The following is a 23,979-nucleotide window of genomic DNA, read 5'->3' as shown; positions in this document are numbered from 1 at the left end:
GTGAACTACTACTACCACTGGCCTATAGAGAAGCCTCACAATGGTTTTGGGCCAGCCAACCTTGACCTCAGTCTGACAGAACACAGGTTCTCTAACAGGCAGTAGCGCACAGCTTTAACCAGAACTTAGATCGCATGCATCTGCTGAATCATGCCCATGAGTTTATTTGTAAAGTGAAATATAATCATATGCATACTTGTGTTCTTTTGCTGGTCCACCAGAGAGAAATTTTAATATGTATTGGGGCACAAGGTAAAGTTAAGGTATTTTTAAGATGGGTTAATTTGGTGGTTTTGATTAAGATTTTCTGGTAACAATGCTAGTGCCAATACTTTTAGTTTTTATACCACCCTTTATTGTTGATCTATATAATTGGTGGTAAGGGTTTGGTTTGGTTTTGCTTTGTTTTAATTATTGCAATTATATCTCTATTGCAGTAGGTGTCTATAGTGCCTTTTGCAGCTGTAGGCAGTTTTAAAAGCCAGTAAAATAAGTACATCTGTAAAATAGTATATTTTATGTAAAATTTCAAAGAGAGTGTGTTAATTTCTGTAGAAAGCAACTCAAATAAGCAACAGCCCATTCTTAGATGACTCTTCAGGATCAGAGGAAGAAGACAGCTCCCAGTGCAGCTCACAGACCTCAGAATCAGACTCTCGAAGTAGAAGTGGCCCAGGTAGCCCTAGGGCCATGAAACGAGGTGGGCAGAAACCATAAAAACAAATATTTTGAGAGGCTTAAAATTATTTTTGAGCGTGTGCAATGTTTATTCTTCATAACAATTGCTTTCTCCTTTTTAAAACATGGATGCTTTGACTATGGGTATTAAAAATCGTGTATAAATAAATGTATAATTGCTGTAATTATTAGTGGTTACACGTTTACATGTGGGGGACAGGCAGCTCTGCAGAAGCTGGTACGCACAGGGAACTGGCTTGAAAGCTTGCTTCCAATGTGTACCAGCTCCTCCCTACCCCGCTGCCCATGCTGCTGCTTCTCTCTGAGAGAAGAGAGCAGCATGGAGGGTAGGTGGCTTCATGGGAGCCAGTGCCTGTGGGGAGCCAAAGCCACTGGCTGCACTGGGGAGCCCTCACCTATTGTGGGACTGGAGCACACAAAATCTACTAGCCTGGGCCCCACTAAGCTCTAGTGTGTGAGGGGAATGTGGAGAGTGTCTTTCTCCTTCTCAGGCAGGTGCCACGTCGGTGAGAGTTTGCCTTTTTTTTTTTTTGTTTTTTGTTTTTTGACTTCTCACTTGTGTGTAGCTCCCAACTGATTTTTTTCTATGGGTCAGTGGACCCCGACCCAAAATAGGTTCCCCACCCCTGATTTAAATAAATATTTTCTAATAGGGGAAAGCTGTAGGCCATGTGAGGGTTTTTAATTTCTCCCAATATATCTTCTGCTTTGTAGTCAGTGAATAACTTAATATTTAAGAATGTTTTACAGCCAGTAAATATTAAATTGCATCTAATCATTTTCTTGAGCATGACATTTTTCACATTGTTCCTTGAATTCTTTATGTTTATATGCCGGGAGCATTTCCAAATTCCTAAATAAACACTTCTGTATTACTTTTAATTAATTTAGTTGCACTGCATACAATATTCTTGTCAGAAAAATTAAACCCTCTCCCTAGAATGCTATTAATATTTTAGCTTGTCACCAACTACCAGCTCAGCTATTCCCTTCACACCCTAGCTGGTTTTTCCTACCTAAAATATGATGGTGAAGAAATATACATATGACCTCTTTTTTGCTTTTTCATGCAGGTGTGTCTTTGTCTTCTATGGCCTCAGAAAGCGACTATGCTATTCCTCCTGATGCCTACTCAACAGATACAGAATATTCAGAGCCAGAGCAGAAACTCCCTAAAACCTGTTCCTCATCTAGTGATAATGGAAAAAATGTGAGTACCAAAGTTATGCAATGAATAATAGGATTTTTTCTTCTGTGCCTAATGTGAACAAAGCTCAGTACTAAGTCTGCTTGGCACACGATGTGATGATTCCGAACAGCAATATGTTAAGTTTCATAAATGACCCATGTGCTGACTCTAATCAGTCAGACACTTGAGGCAACCTATTGCATGTAAATTACCTAAACTCATCTTAAAAGAATCAGACCTTGTTAGATGGAGGGGGATGAGCTCAGCAGAAGCAGGGACGGTGAGATTTCTGTACTACCCTGTACATAGTACAGACGGCAGCCATAGATGGGTTGTCTGCAACTGCCTCACATTGGATGGAGGGGACTGTGGGCAGTTCAGATGTGTGGTCAGCGGGTCCACATGCTGCACAGATCATAGAATCCAAACTCACAGTGTGGGTTAATGGGCTCCATATGTATTTCCTACTACAGCCTGTATTAATGGCTGTGTCCTGCATATGCAAGCAATTTGGCTGATTGGGAATGAGGACCATATTGGTCAATTCCTGACACTTTTCTCATAGAGCAAATTCCTGAGCTTTATTTTGCTCAAGCCCACTGACCGGGAGGGGGAAGGAGGGAGGGGCAAAGGAAATAGTTGCCTTGGGGCCTGGCTAGTCAAAGGTGCCCAGGGCTTCCAGCCACAGCTACAACAGCAGCTGGAACCTTGGGACCTTTAAATTGCCACTTGAGTGCTTTGTGCTCCGTGCAGCTCTCAGGGCTGGGGAGGAGGAGAGCGCATATTGTGCTCTGCACAGGATGGAGAGCTGGCTACCTCTAGCTTTGCCCCTTCCACCTGAAGCCCCTCCCCTTCTAGGAGCATGAAGCTGCTCCCCTCACAAACCTTGCCCAGGGGCCTATATAGACTATTAGCACCCCTGATTTTGCTGGAGTTTGCACTGAAGGTGAGTTTGTGTACAGCTGCTGAATTACAATTCTCTGGGAGTGTTCAGTCAGGTCTAAAAGTTAAGAGGTTGAGTAAATGTATTTTTAAAATTGCAAGATTTATGGGCAATATTTTCATAATTATTTAGTGAAAATGTTGCATAATGCTTAGAACCTAGGCCTGGGAATCAAAAGTCCTAGGTCTGATTCTTAGCTCTTTTTGTGTGAGTTGGAGCAAATTTCTGTACCTCTAGGTGTAAAACAGGAAAAAAATATTTTTTATCTTACACCTATGAATGTTAACGTTATTGCATGTAAAAACTAGGTTTGCGTACTATGAAATGACAAAGTGTTGTAAAAATTATGTACCAGGTAGGCATTTTTTCTTTGGCAAAATACCTTTCTACAATGTGTTACGTACCTTTTATTTTAAATAATCAGGAGCCTTTGGAAAAATCTGGATATTTGTTAAAAATGAGTGGTAAAGTAAAAGCTTGGAAGCGACGATGGTTTGTGCTCAAAGGCGGTGAGTTATTGTACTACAAATCTCCGGTGAGTATGTGTGGTGTGTTTGCTATTTAGTTCCTGATGCCTCTACATGATTCTAAAATTGCCAGATGAACAAATAAATTATTTTACTACATTAGATATTACATAATACAAGGCCCAGTGCCTTAAGTTGTTGAGCACCCTTAACTCTTATCTCATGGGATTTGAGAACACTATATCTGTTAGGTCAGGGGTGGGCAATAAGTGGTTCATGAGTCGGACACGGTTCTCCAGCATTAGCCCTTGGTGGGCCGCCAGATGCTTTACTTGCCTGAGCATCTGCAAGTACAGCTGTTCACAGCTCCTGTTGGCTGCAGATCACCATTCCCAGCCAATGGAAGCTGTCAGAAGCAGCACAGACCAGGACACCACTTCTCACAACTCTTGTTGGTTGGAAACAGTGATCCATGGCCAATGGAAGCTGCAAACAGCTGTACTGGCAGATGCTCAAGTCAATAAAGCATCGGTTAGCCTGTCTAGGCTAATTCTGGTGAACCACATCCAGCATATGGGCTGCAAATTGCCCACCCCTGTGTTAGGTGCTGGTTGCTTCAAGTGATGAAGTCTTAAATGTGTTAGACCATTATTTTATTGCTATTACAGATGAATAATCCTTTTTTTTTCTAATTCTTTCACACAGAGTGATGTAATTCGAAAGCCACATGGTCAAATTGAGTTGAGCGTATCCAGCCACATTGTAAGAGGGGATGGAAAACAAACAGTTCAGGTGCTTCATTGTGTTGTTGTATGTTTAGAGGGTCCTCTCTTCCCCCAAAGTAACCCTTCCTCCAAATGTGTCTGCTTTTGGAGGCAGTGAGTGTCCTCCATCTGAAGGGGAAGGGATTGTTTCAATCATAGAAATTAGAGATAGAAAAAACTCTGTAGGGTTACCTTTTTCATATTCTTGTTCAGGTAAGATTGTTACCTGTAGCATGTAACCCTGAGAGGTTGGTTTTTTCTCCAAGAACTCTGAAACCACTGGTTCACATGTTATCTGTTGCAATTTCAGCTTAGGTAAAATTAATTAATTCCATGTAATCTACTATAAGGAGACCTTTCAAATGAGGTCTCTTCAACTATTAGGCCATCTGCTCTGTATTGCCTTTAAGAGGCTCTCTTCAGAAAAGTGATGATAAAAATGTTGCAAGTAATTTATATCTATAAATAAGGGTATTTTAAACCAGTTGAAATGCATAATATTCTTAGAAGTGAAGGCATCTTTTCTGCCACTATTCAGTTGATCACAGAAAAACGAACTTACTACCTGACGGCAGATTCTCCCAACATCTTAGAAGAATGGATCAAAGTACTGCAGAATGTCCTTAAAATACAGGCTGCTAGTCCACTTTTCATACAGCCTGATGTGAAACCAGCCATGAAAGGTTTGCTGACCAAGGTAGGGACACTTATCTCCCTAACAAACTATTCTTATTCTGTTTTTGTTTTTTTAAAGATTTCTGCTTAATATTCCTAAGTGAAAAAAGGCCACAAGTACTGTACAAAACATGTGTAGTAAACTAATTTTAGCAACCAGTCCTTCCTTTCATGTCATTGGAAAAACTCCAGTTGGCTTCAACAGGAGCAGGATTGGATCCTTACGAAGGACTTCTTTGTACACTAGTATCTAAGCTGTCTGCAGCATTTGTGCAGTTTGAAGGGCAACAAAAGTGTTTTTGCCAAGTTAAAATCCAAAAGTATAAGCACTATAAATATTTAGCATAAGAGTAAATAAATTAAAGTAGATATGCTATCAAGTTTGCATCTCTTACAATGTGAATAAACCAGAAGGACTGCTTACTTCTCTAATACTGTAATAAAAGTCTATTTTGGCAAGTCTTTCTCATTTGGCCTTGTGATTCCGTAATTTCCACGCTGAATTCTCTGTTTGCACATTGTTAGGGCCTTGGTTCAGCACATGCCTCAATTTAAACATCTGTGTAAGAGAAGCTCTCTCTTTTTCAACATCTGCAGCTTAAACAAGATATTTCAGGATAATGAGAATAGAGTGAGGAAACTCAATTTGACCATATAGAGTGAGGGAATATACTATATGAATGTTAATTTACTCATCAAATTTAGATATTGTTCTTGGGCTATATATTATTAAAGTATTCACAGGAATGTGGAAACCACCACAGTTTATCAGGGCTTCACCTTTTAGATTCTCCTCTGTTCTATCGAGAATGAGAGACCTTCCAACTTCTTATTAAATCTGCTATATGTTTGTGTATTGTACCAGTGCCAATGGAAGAGCCCTTAATGACAGAGATTCTCTGCTGTGCCAAGTTTCCACTTGGTGGGGAGTGTGTAATTCGCTGCCTAACTCTGCACCAATTCCACTACAGGTTGCACCTCCAAAATCCAGGACTCTCTGGACCGGCAACATCTGTGGATCAGCAAGGCCACGGATGTTGCTGGATCAAAGAGCCCCAGGAGCAAGAGCCAGCCTGGAGAATTTAGGGTCTGCGGAATCCCAGTTGGGCCAGCAGTGGCTGGGTAGAAGAACACCAGCAACAGCAGGGCCAGGTGGCATCAGGGAGTCTCTGGCCCAGCCAGGGAACCCCAAGTGTCAGTGGGGTCATGTGGGCTTAAAGCCCATGGCAGCGGAGCCGGTGGTGGCTGGAGAACCTGGATATTGCTCTGCAATGGGGCTGGGATGGCCAGGTAGCCCTGACCAGGAAATCCCTGGCAGCAGCAGGGCCATGCAGCTGCCTGGGAGCTCCAGCTGGGGAACCCCGGTGGCAGGGCCAGGTGGCAGCCGGGGAGTCCCGACCCCAGCAGGGGAATCCCTGATGGCAGTGGGGCTGGCCTAACAGCCTGGCCGGGGAACCTCGGGAAACCCCCAGTAGCAGCGGCTCCGGGCAGCCTGGGGCTGGGGAACCCCGAGGAACCCGCAGAGGCATCGTGGCTGGGCAGCCCTAGCTGGGGAACCTCTGGAAACCCCCAGTGCAGTGGATGGGCAGCAGGGCAGGGAGCCTTAGCTGGGCCAGCTTTATCAGGGCAGCGGCAGGGTGGGGAGCCCCAGCCTTGGAAGCTCCATAGAGACGAGCTGGCCATGGGGCAGCCAGCAGGGGAGCACTGACCTCCTCTAGTCCAGCAAACTCCCTGATCTGGGACAACTTGGCTCCCAAGGATGCTGGACCAAGGAGGTCCAACCTGTATGGGTATGTCTACACTACCAACCTAGTTCGAACTAGGGTGGTAATGTAGGCAACCGGAGTTGCAAATGAAGCCTGGGATTTGAATTTCCCGGGCTTCATTTGCATATTGCCGGGCGCTGCCATTTTTAAATGTCCGCTAGTGTGGACTCTGTGCCGCGCGGCTACACGCGGCACGGACTAGGTAGTTTGGATTAGGCTTCCTATTCCGAACTACCGTTACTCCTCGTGGAAGTAGTAGGAGGAAGCCTAATCCGAACTACCTAGTCTGTGCCGTGTGTAGCTGCGCGGCACGGAGTCCGCACTAGCGGACATTTAAAAATGGCAGCGCCTGGCAATATGCAAATGAAGCCCGGGAAATTCAAATCCCAGGCTTCATTTGCAACTCCGGTTGCCTACATTACCACCCTAGTTCGAACTAGGGTGGTAGTGTAGACATACCCTATAAGTCACAACATAACACTACAGTAACCTGTGCCAGCTGACAGTTGTCTCCAAGGAGTATACATGAGAAGGGAATGGTCAAAGCTCAGCATGATTCCATCATGTACATGCTCCTGACGACATTGATATCAGGATTGGGTGGATATGTGGTACAGGAGCTGGGAGTATGTGAGTTCTACCCCATCTTTCCACTCCTTTGTGCCAGGAAAGTGATCAGTTGGCAAAATCAAACTGCTTTCCTGTCTCCTGCACCTCCAGAGCAGCACGAAGGAATTGCGGAACAACAGAGACTGACCCAATTTATTTACCTAGCAATCAGAAAATTAAGCCCATTTTTTAAAATGTTGGGTCTCATACGCGGCACCTCTGCTTCTCAGGGTTGCTGGATTAAAGAGATTCAAGTATATGATGTTGGTCTTTCCAGTAGGGATGTTAGTGAGTAATTGAACAGTAGTGTAACTGCATTGACTTTTAGCGGTTACACAACTATTCGGTAGTCCCTGAGGGTAGGGCCAGCAGCCAGTGCACTCCCAGCCCCTCTCTCGGGGAGCCCCCTGCCACTCCACGCTGCTGCCTCTCTATCTAGGGCAGAAGCATGGGGTGGCAGGCAGAAGCCAGCCCACAAGGGGAGCCAGTTTGAAAACCAGCTTCCCATGCAAACCGGCTCCGCCTGCTGCCCCTCTCAATGTCAGAGGTCCAAGCTTCCCATGGACAGAGGCTGCTCCACAGCAGCGGCCCTTGTTCGTGGGGAGCTCATACCCTCCACAGACCGAGGCTTCTGCCACAAAGCAGCCTCTGTCATCGGTGGGCCCAGGCTTGCCAGGGACAGAGGCTGCTCCGTGGGATGCTGGAGCAGCCTCTGTCCTCAGGAGCACAGACCTCATTGTGGACAGAATCTGCTTTGTGGCAGCCTCCCCGCATTGCTGCCTCTGAAAGAGAAAGCAGCAAGTGAGAGGCAAGCAGCCCTGTCTGCCCCCACTTCTTCCACCTCTGTAGGAGGCAGCAAGGAGGGGCAAGCGGGTCTGAGAAGCTAGCACCTGCGGAGAGCCAGCTTTCCCAGCTCTCCATATGTAGTGGCTTCCGCCTGCCCCCCCTTGTCCTCCATGCTGCTGCCTCTCTATCAGAGGCAGCAGTGCAGGGATGGAGGGGGCAGGTGGATCCAGTGCTCATGGGGAACCTGCTTAAAGCCAGCTACTCACAGGCACCTGCTCTCGCCCTCCCCCTTGTTGGCTCTGATGGAGAGGGGGAATGCGTGTAGTCAACAGGATTAACCGATAGCCCAAGGCTTATTGGTTAATCATATAGTCATCTACACGTTAGCATCCCTACTGTACAGACATACTAGGCCTTCCTTGTTTTTGTCACTTGATATGCACATGGATTTTCAACCTTGCCTGAATTCAGTTTAGTGTTACATGAATCAATTCTTCTGTTGCTTTTAACAATAGCTGCTTCATTACTCCACCTCAGCATCATCGGTATTTTGTACTAATGAGTAGAATTGGTTTGCTACAGTAGCCTATTGAAGCCTTCCAGCAATTAACATTTAACAACGCTTATTCAAATCCATAAGAGTTGTTTTGTGGGGAGTTTAGAACATAAGAATGGCCATACTGGGTCAGACCAAAGGTCCATCCAGCCCAGTACCCTGTCTGCCGACAGTGGCCAGTGTCAGGTGTCCCAGAGGAAGTGAATCGAACGGGTAATGATCAAGCCATCTCTCTCCTGCCATCCATCTCCACCCTCTGACAAACAGAGGATAGGGACACCATTCCTTACCCATACTGGCTAATAGCCATTAATGGACTTAACTTCCATGAATGTATCTAGTTTTCTTTTAAACCCTGTTATAGCCCTAGCCTTCACAACCTCCTCAGGCAAGGAGTTCCACAGATTGACTATATGCTGTGTGAAGAACTTCCTTTCATATGTTTTAAACGCGCTGCCCATTAGTTTCATTTGGTGGCCCCTAGTTCTTATATTATGGGAACAAATAAATAACTTTTCCTTACTCACTTTCTCCACACTACTCATAATTTTATATACCTCTATCATATCCCCCCTTAGTCTCCTCTTTTCCAAGCTGAAAAGTCCCAGTCTCTTTAATCTCTCCTCATATGGGACTCATTCCAAACCCCTAATCATTTTAGTTGCCCTTCTCTGAACCTTTTCTAATGCCAGTATATCTTTTTTGAGATGAGGAGACCACATGTGTATGCAGTATTCAAGATGTGGGCGTACCATGGATTTATATAAGGGTAATAAGACATGCTCCATCTTATTCTCTATCCCTTTTTGAATGATTCCTAACATCCTGTTTGCTTTTTTGACTGCCGCTGCACACTGTGTGGACGTCTTCAGAGAACTATCCGTGATAACTCCAAGATCTCTTTCCTGATTAGTTGTAGCTAAATTAGCCCCCATCATATTATATGTATAGTTGGGGTTACTTTTTCCAGTGTGCATTACTTTACATTTATCCACATTACATTTCATTTACCATTTTGTTGCCCAATCACTTAGTTTTGTGAGATCTTTTTGAAGTTCTTCACAGTCTGCTTTGGTATTAACTACCTTGAGCAGTTTAGTATCATTTGCAAACTTTGCCACCTCACTGTTTACCCCTTTCTCCAGATCATTTATGAATAAGTTGAATAGGATTGGTCCTAGGACTGATTCTTGGGGGACCCCACTAGTTACCTCTCTCCATTCTGAAAATTTACCATTTATTCCTACCCTTGTTTCCTGTCTTTTAACCAGTTCTCAGTCCATGAAAGGATCTTCCCTCTTATCCCATGACAACTTAATTTATGTAAGAGCCTTTGGTGAGGGACCTTGTCAAAGGCTTTCTAGAAATCTGAGTACACTGTATCTACTGGATCCCCCTTGTCTACGTTTGTTGACCCCTTCAAATAACTCTAATAGATTAGTAAGACATGATTTCCCTTTACAGAAACCATGTTGACTTTTGCCCAACAAATTATGTTCTTCTATGTTTCTGACAATTTTATCCTTTACTATTGTTTCAACTAATTTGCCCGGTACTGGCGTTAGACTTACCAGTCTGTAATTGCCGGGCTCGCCTTTTTAAATATTGGCGTTACATTAGCTATCTTCCAGTCATTGGGTACAGAAGCCGATTTAAAGGATAGGTTACAAACCATCATTAATATTTCCGCAATTTCACATTTGAGTTCTTTCTGAACTCTTGGGTGAATACAATCCGGTTCTGGTGACTTGTTACTGTGAAGTTTATCAATTAATTCCAAAACTTCCTGTAATAACACTTACATCTGAGACAAGTCCTCAGATTTGTCACCTACAAAGGACATGTCAGGTTTGGGAATCTCCCTGACCTTCTCAGCCGTGAAGACTGAAGCAAAGAATTCATTTAGTTTCTCCACAATGACTATCGTCTTTAAGTGCTCCTTTTGTATCTCGATCATCCAGGGGCCCCACTGGTTGTTTAGCAGGCTTCCTGCTTCTAATGTACTTAAAAAACATGTTGTTATTACTTTTTGAGTTTTTGGCTGGCTGTTCTTCAAACTCCTTTTTGGCTTTTCTTATTACATTTTTACACTTAATTTGGCAGTGTTTATGCTCCTTTCTATTTACCTCGCTAGAATTTGACTTCCACTTTTTAAAAGATGTCTTTTTATCTCTTACTGCTTCTTTTACATGGTTGTTAAGCCACAGTAGTTCTTTATTAGTTCTTCTACTATGTTTTTTAATTTGGGGTATACATTTAAGTTGGGCCTCTATTATAGTGTCTTTGAAAAGCGTCCATGCGCCTTGCAGGGATTTTACTTTAGTCACTCTACCTTTTAATTTCTGTTTAACTAACCTCCTCATTTTTGCATAGTTCCCTTTTTGAAATTAAATGCCACAGTGTTGGGCTGCTGAGGTGTTTTTTCCACCATAGGAATGTTAAATGTTGTTATATTATGGTCACTATTTCCAAGCGGTCCTGTTATAGTTACCTCTTGGACCAGATCCTACGTGCCACTCAGGACTAAATCGAGAATTGCCTCTCCCCTTGTGGGTTCCTGTACCAGCTGCTCCAAGAAGCAGTTATTTAAGGTATCAAGAAATTTTGCTTATAAATCATATGGTTACAATGGCTATTGCTCTATTTTTTAACTACTAGCAAATATAGATCTTAAAAATGGTTACAAAGGAAATAAAGATAGAAAATAGAAATAATGGTACCAAGTGACAGCTTAATCTTTAAAGAGCTCTAAGTCTATGTGTACACTTAAGACAAAGGATCACATCCAGGTACAATTTTTACCCCCTTCTGTGCCTCTCGACTCCAGCGTATCAGGCCAGGGCCAGTCCCTCAATTCCTAGGAAAGACGAATACGAGGTGGGTGTCCCTGTGGAACCTCGGGAGGTCAGACACCTAACCCGACCAGCAAATAGATAGTAGATTGACACTCAGAGTAAATGTGCTGCTGGACCCATCTTTATACCCATAGGGGCCCGTACCCTCTTTCTTATCTAAGATGCCAAATTGTGTTGGTCTGTCTTTGTGACGCCAGTTCTTACACGGGAGTTTCAACTTAATTTACACTTGCAAGAGAGAGAACTAAATTGTGAGTACTGGACATTTTTTTACTGGGCTGGAGATTCCTCCCCCCGGACAGTGTGTGTTCATATCAATATAGGTTTCAGTAAAGGGCACTCCTCGGCAGCCTCTTGGTCAACAATTGGCGTATCTCTGTTTACAGCCATCCAGGGTCACAGCAGCCTGCATATCCAGGGCCTTCTGTTCAAGTCTTTTACTGCTCTGTGTGTCCTGTATGCTCCAGGAAAGCAAAAATGGATGTTACAGGGGGGGTTCCTGTCTGGCTACAGATGCTCATCTAAAACCAGCTGCTTTGGATCATAAATAGAACATCAGGGACAGTAGATACTTGAGTGAACACAAGACTGTCTTACATTATTTATTTTAAAATGTGAAGCTTTGAAATCTACTAAATATTTTAGAGAGGTTTTTCTGTCTGTTTGATCAAGGACTCCTCTTAAACAATAAGAGGTAGGACCATCAAATTTGGTCTCTTATCATAACTTAAAGCAATGTAGGGTTTGGTTATGCCTGGAATGGGTTTGTATCTCATAAAACCAAACAGAAAAGAGACAGAATCACCAAATTAAGTACAATACAGAAAACTGACAAAACTGAGTGCATATTGAAAGATGAAACCAAGATGAGCCAGAAAAATAGTATGAACTTAGAATAGGATTGCTTCTCAATAAACCTTAAAAAAAAGAGATAAAACAGAGAAATTTGGAGTAGTGCTCTGTTTTGGCACAGCTAAATCAATGCTTAAAGATTGAAAACTAAAAGAGAATGAGTTGGAAATCAAATTGAGTATAGTCCTTTTTGATTAAAACATAGTGAATGATAAAAGTTTATAGGGGTGAAAAAACAAAATACATTTGATGAAATTCCTGAATTATGAACTCAAGCAACACTCGGTAAATATGTTAGTCTATATGTATACTTTAGAGTGAGTTTGTCTGTGTATCTGTCTGTGAGTCTGTTTGTTCAAAAACTCCTCCTCAACTGTAAGAGCTAAGGCGACCAAATTTGGTATGCAGCTTCCTCTTCTCCTAACTTAAAACAATGTCTGGGTTTGGTTGTGCTAGGATAACCAGAAGCCCCACGAAAAGGACTGTTTTCCATAACATTGAAAGTGAGGGGCTGTTGTTCAGTGGGACATGATATAAATGTCCCCACTGGTGGCTGTACCACCAAGGGAGTGGCCAGTAGGGCTGGGGCTCCGCCATCTTGCCTGCAAGCACACCGGGTAAATAGCCCCCCGTCCCAAACCCTTTCCCCTTCCCGGCCCTTGGCTGTAGTGCTGAGGTATGGGTGGGGGGAGAAAAAAGGCCCCTGGTAGCCAGAGGGAGTTGGAGGAGAAGTCCCCCTGCTGGATTGGGATTGGGAGCTGGGAGGATCTAGGGGGGAAAACATGTCCCTGGTGGCCAGGGGAACCTGGAGGGAAATAAAATGCCCCTGGCAGCCAGGGGGAGTGCTGGGGGGGAGAAAACGCCCCTGGTGGGTGGCTGGGGAGGGGAGAAAATGCCCCTAGCCCCCAGGGGGGTTGGGATGAGAGAAAACACTCCAGGCAGCCAGAGGAAAAGAAAATGCCCCAGGTGAGGAGGGCCCGGGGGGAAAGAAAAGGCCCATGCTGGGTGCCCACCCCGCTTCCCCCGCATCCTGAGGCCCTCCTCACCCCCAACCCTCATACTTGCACCCACCCTCAACCTCCTGCCCTGCCCCCCTCCCCTCCCAGATCCAGGGCTCTGCCCTGACTCCTGCACCTGCATGCCATCAGCCCTCTATCCTGAAGGCCCCAGGCAACACAGGGTAAGTCTGCTAATATTTAATAATTTTAAAAGTTAACCATTGAGCCAGAATAATGATTTCCCATCTAGGTCATGTAAATAAAAAGGCATCCCTTTATTTCAGTGATGTCAGAGAAAAAGCATTATGCTTCATGGCTTTCTCCAAAAAAATGTACCACTGTTTTATTCTTTACAATGGTTTAATGAGAATTGAAGCATAGGTAGGAATAAGGAAACGGTCTGCACTAACCTGTGCAATTTTGGGACAGTAACTTTACTGCTGGTTCTAAAATGTCTTTCCCCATTGTAAACGCTACTCATGCCATTTCATAAATGGAGAATAATCATTTAAGTGCCCATGGCTATTGTGTTATTACTAGACTTCTCAGATATTCACTTAGCACTATCTTGTGCTAATTTTCTCAAAGAATCTGTGGAAAGCAGGCAACAATGCACTTTACTCTGTTACCCTCTCTATTCATCAGCCAGTGATCTGCTGAGTTTTTATTTCTTCAGAGGAATCATGTTAGTCAAAGTTAGCATGAGAAAGATTCTGATTTGACCATTAGATAACAGACCAAGGAGTCAAGAACTCTCAGCTTCTGCTCCTGACCTATTGCGAGACATAACCTCTTTCTACCTTTGCTTTTATTTCTCTGGGAAGTAGGCATGTTAATACTTGCCTTCCTCATATGTTTTTGATATTCAGTTTTCATTAAGTTTTTGGAAATTCTTGCGTGTAAAGCACTAACCCCCAGGGGGTTTCTCTCATCCCAACCCCCCCCATGGGGGGGAGGGATAGGTCAGTGGTTTGAGCATTGGCCTGCTAAACCCAGGGTTGTGAGTTCAATCCTTGTGGAGGCCATTTAGGGATTTGGGGCAAAAATTCATCAGGGATGGTACTTGGTCCTGCTGTGAAGGCAGGGGACTGGACTTGATGACCTTGCAAGGTCCCTTCCAGTTCTAGGAGATAGGCAATCTCCATTAATTTTTTTTTATATCACTACAGTATTTTAATTAGCTGTAGTAGTTTGTGTGTCCCATTCAGTTTTCATTTCTTTAGCTTTTTCTATCTAAAGCGTGATCCAAACCCAAATAGAAAAACTACAACTGATTTGAATGGTCTTTAATTGTAATACCTATAATACAGAAAGTCACACAATTTCAAATTTGTATATTTATATTAATGTTTTACATTAAATCCTTATTCCAGCCATCAGAATTCTGAGAGGTTGAAATATATATCTAAGCTTCGCTGGCTGGGCCCGTGTCACAAAAATAATTTGTACCTAACTGTACTGTAATTTCAGGTGAAACATGGATACTCCAAAAGAGTGTGGTGTACTCTGGTTGGAAAAACTCTTTACTATTTCCGTAGTCAAGAAGATAAGGTATGTCTTTCTAGTTGTTAAAATAATATGATTTGTTGCCTCAGGACTCTCAGATGAATGAAAGACAGATACTGGGGTTGATTTTTAATGGAGAAGCTGCAGCTTTATTAATCAACAACAAATATGAGTTGTATATACCTAACTATCTCATTCCAGACATTTAACTGAACGTAGTACAGGGTTACAAGTTCCTACTATGTAACAACTAACTGAGGGTAGACGCTTCAGCCTGAATCCCTAGACTGAGCTCAGTTCTAAGTCCTCTCATCTCCCCCTTCTCCCAAGGGAGGTGCTGAATACTAAAGTGTGGTACTTTGATCTACAAAGACTTCAGGTATCCCATTTTCCTTATAGGTCCTCCAATACAAATCCTCAGTCTCATTGATCTCTGGAGCTAGCCTTTTTAGCCTTTATCTGCTCTGAACTTCAGCTACATATTGCAACAAACTGAACCCTTCTATATAATCCTTCTATATACAGACATCCAGCTCCTCTTCTTTACCCCACTATGCCTTCACAATGCTAAAAAGAAAGTGAGAAAACCACTGGTCCACAGCCAGTTTGGTCAAATGGACAAAAATCCTTCCTGATTCCAAAATGCAGTGGGTTTGACTATTTTGGGGGAGCACCGTTCACCATCTGCAAATAGAGGGCAGGGTAGCTGAAGAGGCAAAGGACTCAGGATGTTGCCCCCAGACAGCCCATGAGATGCAAGAATCCAAGGAACAGGAGAGGCCCTGCTCCTGCATCTATGGCCACATGTTTTATTCTGTTCCCCCAGTTCTGAAAGTGATGCGGCCATTTTCCTGGTTCAACCACTATAACAACGCATCATCTACTGAGATGGAGAACATATCAGCCCCCCTCTCCCTTCTAGGGTAGTACATTCTCCCTCCTGTCTGAGCAAACATCTCTATTGCTGAGATGAAGGATGGGGATTGTAGTGTTATCTGAGCAGTCTTATTGTTAACCCCTGAGTTTTAGAATATTTTATTTTACTCAATGAAAACCTAATTATAATTAAATTCAGTAGCCAACTGACTATCTATTGATATTAAAATATAGGCAGTCCCCGACTTACGCGGATCCGACTTATGTCGGATCCACACTTACGAACGGGGCTTTCTCGCCCCGGAGGTCGAGGTAGTGGATTGCTACCTGCGAGCTCCGGGGCGAGAAAGCCCCGTTCGTAAGCTGCTCTGGTGCCCCTGGTCTGCTGGAGACCGTCTCCAGCAGACCAGGGGCACCGGGCGGGTTCCCGCGCTTCTGAGGCTTTGCCAGAGCAAAGCCTCAGAAGCGCGGGAACCCGCCGCTGCTGCCGCTTCAGTCCCGGTGCCTGTGGTCCCCAGCCCGGTGCCTGGACCGTCCCCAGCAGACCACAGGCACCCGGACTGAAGCGGCAGCAGCGGCGGGCTCCCGCGCTTCTGAGGCTTTGCTCTGGCAAAGCCTCAGAAGCGCGGGAACCCGCCCGGTGCCCCTGGTCTGCTGGAGCAAAGCCAGAGCAAAGCCTCAGAGGCGCGGCGCCCCGCTGCCGCTGCGGCTTTGCTCCCGGTGTCCCTGGTCTGCTGGGGGGGGGGGGGGGGGGGCGCGGCTAGTGTGCCCCCCCCCCAGCAGACCAGGCTTTTGTTTTGGACCCTGGAGCAGAGCAGCTGGGGCGCTGCCGATTGGTCCTGCAGCGCCGCTCTGGGCACTACTGGACCAACCCGGCAGCACCCCAGCTGCTCTGCCCCAGGTCCTGATTCAGCCGCTGCTGGTCAGTTTCAGCAGCGGCTGAATCAGGACGCCTGGGGCAGAGCAGCTGGGGTTCTGCTGGGTTGGTCCAGTAGCGCCGAGGAGCGGTGCTACTGGAGCAACCCAGCAGCACCCCAGCTGCTCTGCCCCAGGCGTCCCCAAGTCAGCCGCTGCTGAAACTGACCAGCGCTGACTACAGGAAGCCCGAGGCAGAGTTGCTCTACCCCAGGCTTCCTGGAATCAGCGCTGATCAGTTTCAGCAGCAGCTGACTTGGGGAAGCTTGGGGTTCTTAAGTTCTTAATCTGTATGTAAGTCAGAACTGGCGGTCAGTTTCAGCAGCGGCTGAATCTGGACGCCAGTTCCGACTTACATACAGATTCAACTTAAGAACAAACCTACAGTCCCTATCTTGTACGTAACCCGGGGACTGCCTGTAGTAATAGAAGCAGCACAGAGAAGCTCCATTGTTACTTCCAATGTATGTATACCTTAACCTCCTAAATATCATGTAACTATGTCGAGCTCAATAGTGATTTCACTGGGCTTTAGATCCTGTGTCTTGTTTCTTTCATCATCCTTCCCTTTTTCTTCCCCCTGTTGTGACCTCCTCCTGTTTGCTCTTAATTTAGGGCCAGATTCTAGCAACACTGAAGCATATAAGTAACTTTGCAATGCAAGTAATGTCACTAAAGGCAATTGGAAAATTTAAACTGGTAAAATAGTGCTTATTTATAGTACCATACATAGTAACACGGGGCTACTCAACACGTGGCCCGGGGGCCACACGCGGCCCATGGCCCGTTTGTTTGTGGCCTGTGGTGCAGTTTGGGTTCATGCGGAGCTGAACACATGGCCTGCGGGTGGGATCCTTTGAACATGGTGTCCACTGGGAACGCATTCCACAGGCGTCTCCCAGGAGGGGTGAGCATTGAAAGATGCAAGTGGACAGACTGGCTGGAACAGATGGGTACAGGGTGTTGGCATTTCTAGCCCCCAGGAAGGAGTTGCTGGGAACACCAGGACATTGTGGGAAGTGCTTTGTATTCATGCCCATCATTGTGAAATAAGCTATTTGCATATATTTTCATATATGCAACCACACTTAAGTTGTGGCCCTTGGCATGTGTTGAGAGTATCATTGTGGCACCCGGGGCTCCCAAAGTTGAGTAGCTCTGTTGTAACAAGTAGTATTAAGCCACATTTCCAGATTTTTGTTTAGTTAATGCTACACTTCAAAAGTATAATACTAATTCTGAAATATTCCAAAATCCAGTAACACTTTCATTTCAGATGAACTTGTATCTCATTTTACAGAGAAGCTGCTAAGAAAAGTATGCTTACATTTTCAATGTAAATATTGACTGAGATTTGATGACAAATTAGTTTTAACTTGGTTTTCACTTCAAATAAAATAGGAAATCTAAATGTTTAAAGTACAAGAAATTTCAAGTTCTTATTTTTGAAAATTATTCCTTGTGAACAGGCCTTTTTGAACTATCTAGGCAGTTAGCTGTCTCATCATAAATAGTTGTTTGACATTTGGAAAAGTTTTATTGCAGTTTTTTAAATCAAAATGGACAACTATTTTATTATATGATAATGTGGAGCAAGTGCCACTATTACCAGCAGAATGTGCTTTTAAAATACTTATATGTGCAAAGTTTTAAAAAACTGATTTATTTTTCAATATTGGAGGAGTTAACTGAAAGCTTACGTTTATATTACAATGGATGTGTGTATAAATATAAAGAGCCTATGAGGCATCCAGAAATGTAAATTGCTGCACATGTTATGCTTTAACAGAGTCCCTTTGGTAAAAGGATTCAGAATATCATTATTTTGAAAACCTTGTGCCAAACAACAGAGAAGGATTATACTAACTGAAATAATCTGTCAACACAGCTTTGTGAAACCTAAATTAGTATCCTGTGCTTTAATAAAAATACTATTTAGCACAGGTACTTCATAGCAGAGTTTTCTTAGACCTGAGATAGCATCTCTGGACCTTAGGATTTAGCAGCCTCTTTCTCAGAATTTGGCTTGGTCGTAAAGCAGGAAATAAAGAAGCACAACCAGAAAGGCAAGCCTCCATGTGTATCTTTCACCCATGTCCATTTTGGTTATGGAAGAAGAACCAAAAAATCTGTATCCTTCACAAACCTTGTAAGAGTGTTAAAACACTCATTTTCCAATCAATATCCAAGGATACAATTCTTGATGCAACCAAACTTGGCAGCTACTTCCTGGTATATAATCTCCAATTTCTTGTTGTCTCTTGTGATATTTAAAAAACATTCCCACCTAATCATGTGCCATAGATATGGTGCTGATTGCTTTAGTGCACAGCCTGCTCTTGGTCATAGACAGACAAACAGCCCTTTTATTTTTGCTGGATCTCTCCACAGCATTGAACACCAAAGACCATGAAATTGTGCCTGGCTTATCTCAGATTCTTAGCAGGTCTATGTGGCAGCACAGTGAAATAGTTCCTTTCAGACTGAGCTCAGAGTGATGAGGAAAATGTTCTTTAGACACCAGATCCCTAATTTGTGAAAGTTCCTCAAGGCACTTTTCCCTCACCCTTCATATTCAATATATTTGGCCATAATCATATATGCATTTATAACCTCCAGACTTAAATACTACAATACACTATACCTAAGAATGAAACCAGAGACACTGAAAAAAATCCAGTGGTAGCAATAGTGGTAGCCATCAAATACTAGATTAAAGCTATGTCTACACTACAGGTTATGTTGACTGAATTTATGTTCCTTAGGGCTATGAATAAACCACCCTCCAAGTGACATAAATTACAGAAACATAAGCACCTGTGTGGAAAGCACTATGTTGGTGGGAGAGCTTGTGCTGTTTGTGGAGGTGGTTTTATTATGCTGACAAGACAGAGCTTTGCTATTGACATAGAGCATCTTCACCAGATGTGCTGCATTGGTGCAGATGTATCAGTGCAACTTAGTCACTGCAGCATGCTACATACAGACATACCCACAGGTTAAATTCAAGGTCCTGGTCTTGAGCTTGAAAATCATCAAATGGATTGGGCCTGGGTTATTTCCAGTGTTGCATCTTCTCCCACAATTAAGACCTATTATGTCAGATAGGTTGCACATTGCAAGGGCAGCAATCAAGAACAATATAGCCTGTAGGAGAAAGAAGCAGAGTTGGGAATAGAACTGAAACTATGTGACTCCTAGGACTGTGCTTTTATAAGACCACATTTCCTCTCCTGGGGGATTGTAAACTGGGAAGATGGCTTACCCTACAATTCTTAGATGATAACATTAAATAGATGATAATTATATGGACTTTCCCAATTTCAAATGTTCAAAGCGTGTTGACGCTAGTTTATCCGTTTCTCTTCATTTGTAAATCAAGAACTGTAAAACTGATGTTTTCCAAGATGTATATTAGCTCCCTGATTATTGCTTATCTTTACTTTTAGTTTCCTCTTGGTCAAATCATGCTCTGGGAAGCTAAAGTTGAAGAAGTTGACAGGTCATGTGATTCAGATGAAGATTACGAGGCCAGTGGTCGCAGTCTATTATCAACACATTATACCATTGTTATCCATCCTAAAGAGCAAGGACCTACCTATCTTCTTATAGGATCCAAACATGAGAAGGTAGTAAAAATACCCAGTCTCTTAAGTTTCAATAAGACAACTATGATTATGGTATTGTGATACGAACATTATCTACAGCGAGTAAGATATGGATAGTCAGAGACAATTGGCATCTCACACAGGGTGAGCAATAATTTTTTGTTGGGGGGAGGGGGGATACCACACCAGGATCTTGGTTAGTGGTCAAAGGCCACACTTTTCTATAGAAGGGCTGTGGAGTCTGGGATGGAGGTTGGGTGGAGATTGGAGCTCAGGGTAGGTGACACGGGTGCAGGAGAGGGCGTGGGGTCTGAGAGGGAGTTTGGGTAAAGGAGTGGACTGTGATCCAGGACAGGAGATTGGGGTGAAGGGTCTGGTAGGGGTTATGAGTGTCAGAGGCAGGCTCTGGCCGGGAGGTGCAGCCCTAGCCAGTAACGTTCTCAGGCAGGCTTCCCCTCAGCAGCCCCAGACCACTGTCTGGCTGTGCATGGCTCTCTGTGCTGCAGGGAAGAGGAAGGGAGGGGAGGCTTCATACCCTACTCCCACCCCCACCCCCAGCAAAACCTCTCAGCTCCTATTTATCAGAAACTGGCCAATGGGAGCTGAGAAATTATGCTCCACTGCCCCCGCTCCAGCAAAATCTCTCAGCTCCCATTGGCCGATTTCTGGCCAATAGGAACTGAGAGATTTTGCTGGGGGTAAGAGCAGCATGCTGAAGCCTTTCCCTTCCTCCCTTCTCCCTGCAGCATAGAGAGGAACTCAGAGCCGCTAGATGCTTTGATTGGCACTACTCCCTCCTGCAGGGGCAGGCATGGGCCAGATCGAAAGGCTTGGTGGACCAAATCCTGCCTGCAGGCTGGATCTTGCCCACCCCAATCTAGCAGGCCACCTGATGTAACAGACAAGGGGTCACGACTTTACAAATACTAATCAGAGTTTGAGTAATCACTATACAGGCAGTCCCCGGGTTACGTACAAGATAGGGACTGCAGGTTTGTTCTTAAGTTGAATTTGTACGTAAGTCGGAACTGGTGTCCAGATTCAGCCGCTGCTGAAACTGACCAGCGGCTGACTACAGGAAGCCCGAGGCAGACTTTCTCTGCCCCGGGCTTCCTGGAATCAGCCGCTGATCAGTTTCAACAGCGGCTGAATCTGGATGCCTGGAACAGAGCAGCTGGGGCGCTCCTGGGTAGGTCCCCGCAGCGCCGCACCTCGGCGCTGCAGGGACCAACCCGGCAGCACCCCAGCTGCTCTACCCCAGGTGTCCCCAAGTCAGCTGCTGCTGAAACTGATCAGCGGCTGATTCCAGGAAGCCCGGGGCAGAGAAAGTCTGCCTCGGGCTTCCTGTAGTCAGCCGCTGGTCAGTTTCAGCAGCGGCTGAATCAGCAGACCAGGGAGACGCGGAGCAAAGCGTAACTCGGGGACTGCCTGTAGTTAACTGACCCCATTTAAAGTATCTGGAAAATATCAGTAGATTTTCCTGTGGGTACTCTTTTCCAGTTTACTGGCCAGTTCTGCAGTAATAGTAACAAGGTTACACTAAAGAGAAGATTAAGGGGAATAATCTGATAGAAATTATTTCAGAACATTATAAAATAAAAGTTTGAAGAATTTTGTAGACCTTGTTTGAATTGTGATCTTATTTCCTAGGTTGGGAGGACAATAAGTAATAGAAATGCATCATATTAGCCTGTTAGAGAGAAGAGGAGGGAATACCATGCATCTCTCAGGCTATGTCTACACTACAATGATCTATCGGAAAAAGGTACGCAAATTGCGCTCCACAACTTGCATACCTTTTTCTGATAGTTTTTTTGGAAGAGTCTACACTGGGCCAAATTTTGGAAAAGGCTTCTCTTTCAGAAGACCCCTTCTTCCTCGTAGGAGGAGGAAGACAGGGCTTCAGAAAGAGCGTGTCTGCTCTTCCACAAAAAGAAGTGGAAGAGTAGATGCATTCCCTGGATCCGGTATCCCAGAAAACCTCTGTGGTGTAGACATAGGGTTTGTGGGTATGTTTATACTAGCCCCCTAGTTCGAACTAGGGAGGCTAATGTAGGCATTCAAAGTTGCAAATGAAGCCCAGGATTTAAATATCCATGAGGAGTAACAGTTAATTCGAACTAAGGACTTAGTTCGAATTACTGTTTCACTGCCGCGTGTAGCCGCGGGCAGTTACTTCGGACTAGTGGAATTTAAAAATGGCGACCGGACAGGAACATGCAAATAAAGCCCGGGATATTTAAAGCCCGAGATTCATTTGCAACTTCGAATGCCTACATTAGCCTCCCTAGTTCGAACTAGGGGGCTAGTGTAGACATACCCTATGATCTCTAGCTCCATTCTGCTCTCTTAGGCTAAAATGAATGGTGATTGTAATATAAGACTTTGATTTGTGATAGGAAAGTAAAAGAAGGGGAAATCCTGGGGCCTTCACAGGAAAGTATAGCACTTGATGTGGGAGGGAAGAAGCTTTCTTATAAGATGAATCAGTGATTCAGTGAGTTAGCACACTGCGATTCAGCTTTCAGGCACTTACATTCCATCATAGGTACATTAAGTATGTACCTTTTCCTAGTCTCTATTGGACATCCATCACATCTGGCTTAAATATACTTTCCATTTGAAAGATACCTATGTAGACTAGAAAGCTTGCTGCAAGTCAGGATTAAGATGTTTTTGGTTGCACTTTCTGGAGACCCTATCTGCATGAAGCCAATGTTTAAGATTGCCAAATTCAATGAAAATTGATATTTTTGAAGTTCTTTGTTTTGGAAAATTTCCATAAAAGAATTTAATATTTTTACCTTTTGAAAATTTAATGTTGATAAATGTAAAGTAATGCACACTGGAAAAAATAATCCCAACTATATATACAATATGATGGGGCCTATTTTAGCTACAACTGCTCAAGAGACAGATCTTGGAGTCATTGTGGATAGTTTTCGGAAAACATCCACTCAGTGTGCAGCATCAATCAAAAATGCAAATAGGATGTTAGGAGTCATTAAAAAAGGGATAGAGAATAAGACAGAAAATATCTTATTGCCTCTATATAAAACCATAGTACGCCCACATCTTGAATACTGCATGCAGATGCGGTCGCGTCATCTCAAAAAACATATATTTGCATTGGAAAAGGTTCAGAAAAGGGCAACAAAAATGATTAGGGGTTTGAAACAGGTCCCATATGAAGAGAGATTAAAAAGACTTGGACTTTTCACCTTAGAAAAGAGAAGACTAAGGGGGGGGATATGATAGAGGTCTATAAAATTATGACGGGTATGGAAAAAGTGAATAAGGAAAAGTTATTTACTTATTCCCACAATATAAGAATAAGAGGTCACCAAATGAAATTAATAGGCAGCAAGTTTAAAACAAACAAAAGGAAGTTTTTCTTCACTCAGCACACAGTCAACATGTGAAACTCCTTGCCAGAGGATGTGGTGAAGGCTAGAATTTTAACAGGGTTCAAAAAAGAACTAGATAGATTCATGGAGGTTAGGTCCATCGATGGCTATTAGCCAGGATGGGTAGGCATGGTATCCCTAGCCTCTGTTTCTCTGGAGGTGGGTGACAGAGGAGGGATCACGTGAGATTTACCTATTGTGATCCTTCCCTCTGGAGCATCTAGTATTGGCCACTGTCGGCAGATAGGATACTGGGCTAGATTGACCTTTGGTCTGACCCAGTATGGCTGTTCTTATGTTCTTAAATCTTCTTAAAATGATGACGAGGCTTTCTTTGTTTTTGTCTTGTAGGACACTTGGCTTTATCACCTGACTGTGGCTGCTGGGAGCACCAATGTAAATGTTGGATCAGAATTTGAACAGCTTGTTTGCAAACTGCTAAATGTGGAAGGAGAGCATAGTAAGTTTATTTTTGGTTCTCACAATCTTAATACTTATCTGATCAACT

The 23,979-nt window shown here is 43.9% G+C and overlaps 1 protein-coding gene and 1 long non-coding RNA gene across 5 annotated transcripts in view; both read left to right on the top strand.

Moving 5' to 3' along the window:
• PLEKHH2 (pleckstrin homology, MyTH4 and FERM domain containing H2) overlaps window positions 1-23,979 on the top strand; it is a 132,160-nt gene that overhangs the window by 70,621 nt on the left and 37,560 nt on the right. For all 4 annotated transcript variants that reach the window (XM_075925428.1, XM_025179013.2, XM_025179012.2 and 1 more), the window contains exons 11-18: window positions 556-700; window positions 1,773-1,909; window positions 3,256-3,366; window positions 4,004-4,090; window positions 4,601-4,759; window positions 14,630-14,710; window positions 19,906-20,085; window positions 23,823-23,931. In XM_075925428.1, the coding sequence (XP_075781543.1) occupies window positions 556-700; window positions 1,773-1,909; window positions 3,256-3,366; window positions 4,004-4,090; window positions 4,601-4,759; window positions 14,630-14,710; window positions 19,906-20,085; window positions 23,823-23,931 (1,009 nt within the window). The remainder of the gene's footprint in view (window positions 1-555; window positions 701-1,772; window positions 1,910-3,255; window positions 3,367-4,003; window positions 4,091-4,600; window positions 4,760-14,629; window positions 14,711-19,905; window positions 20,086-23,822; window positions 23,932-23,979) is intronic.
• LOC142828045 (uncharacterized) lies at window positions 6,913-14,309 on the top strand. Its single transcript, XR_012902969.1, has 2 exons — window positions 6,913-14,163; window positions 14,270-14,309. It is a non-coding gene; the product is annotated as an uncharacterized LOC142828045 (long non-coding RNA).

Source organism: Pelodiscus sinensis, chromosome 3 (genome assembly GCF_049634645.1).
Source record: "Pelodiscus sinensis isolate JC-2024 chromosome 3, ASM4963464v1, whole genome shotgun sequence".
Lineage (NCBI taxonomy): Eukaryota > Metazoa > Chordata > Testudines > Trionychidae > Pelodiscus > Pelodiscus sinensis.
The sequence above is the reverse complement of the archived record's forward strand: the minus strand, read 5'-3'. Positions and strand labels throughout refer to the sequence as shown.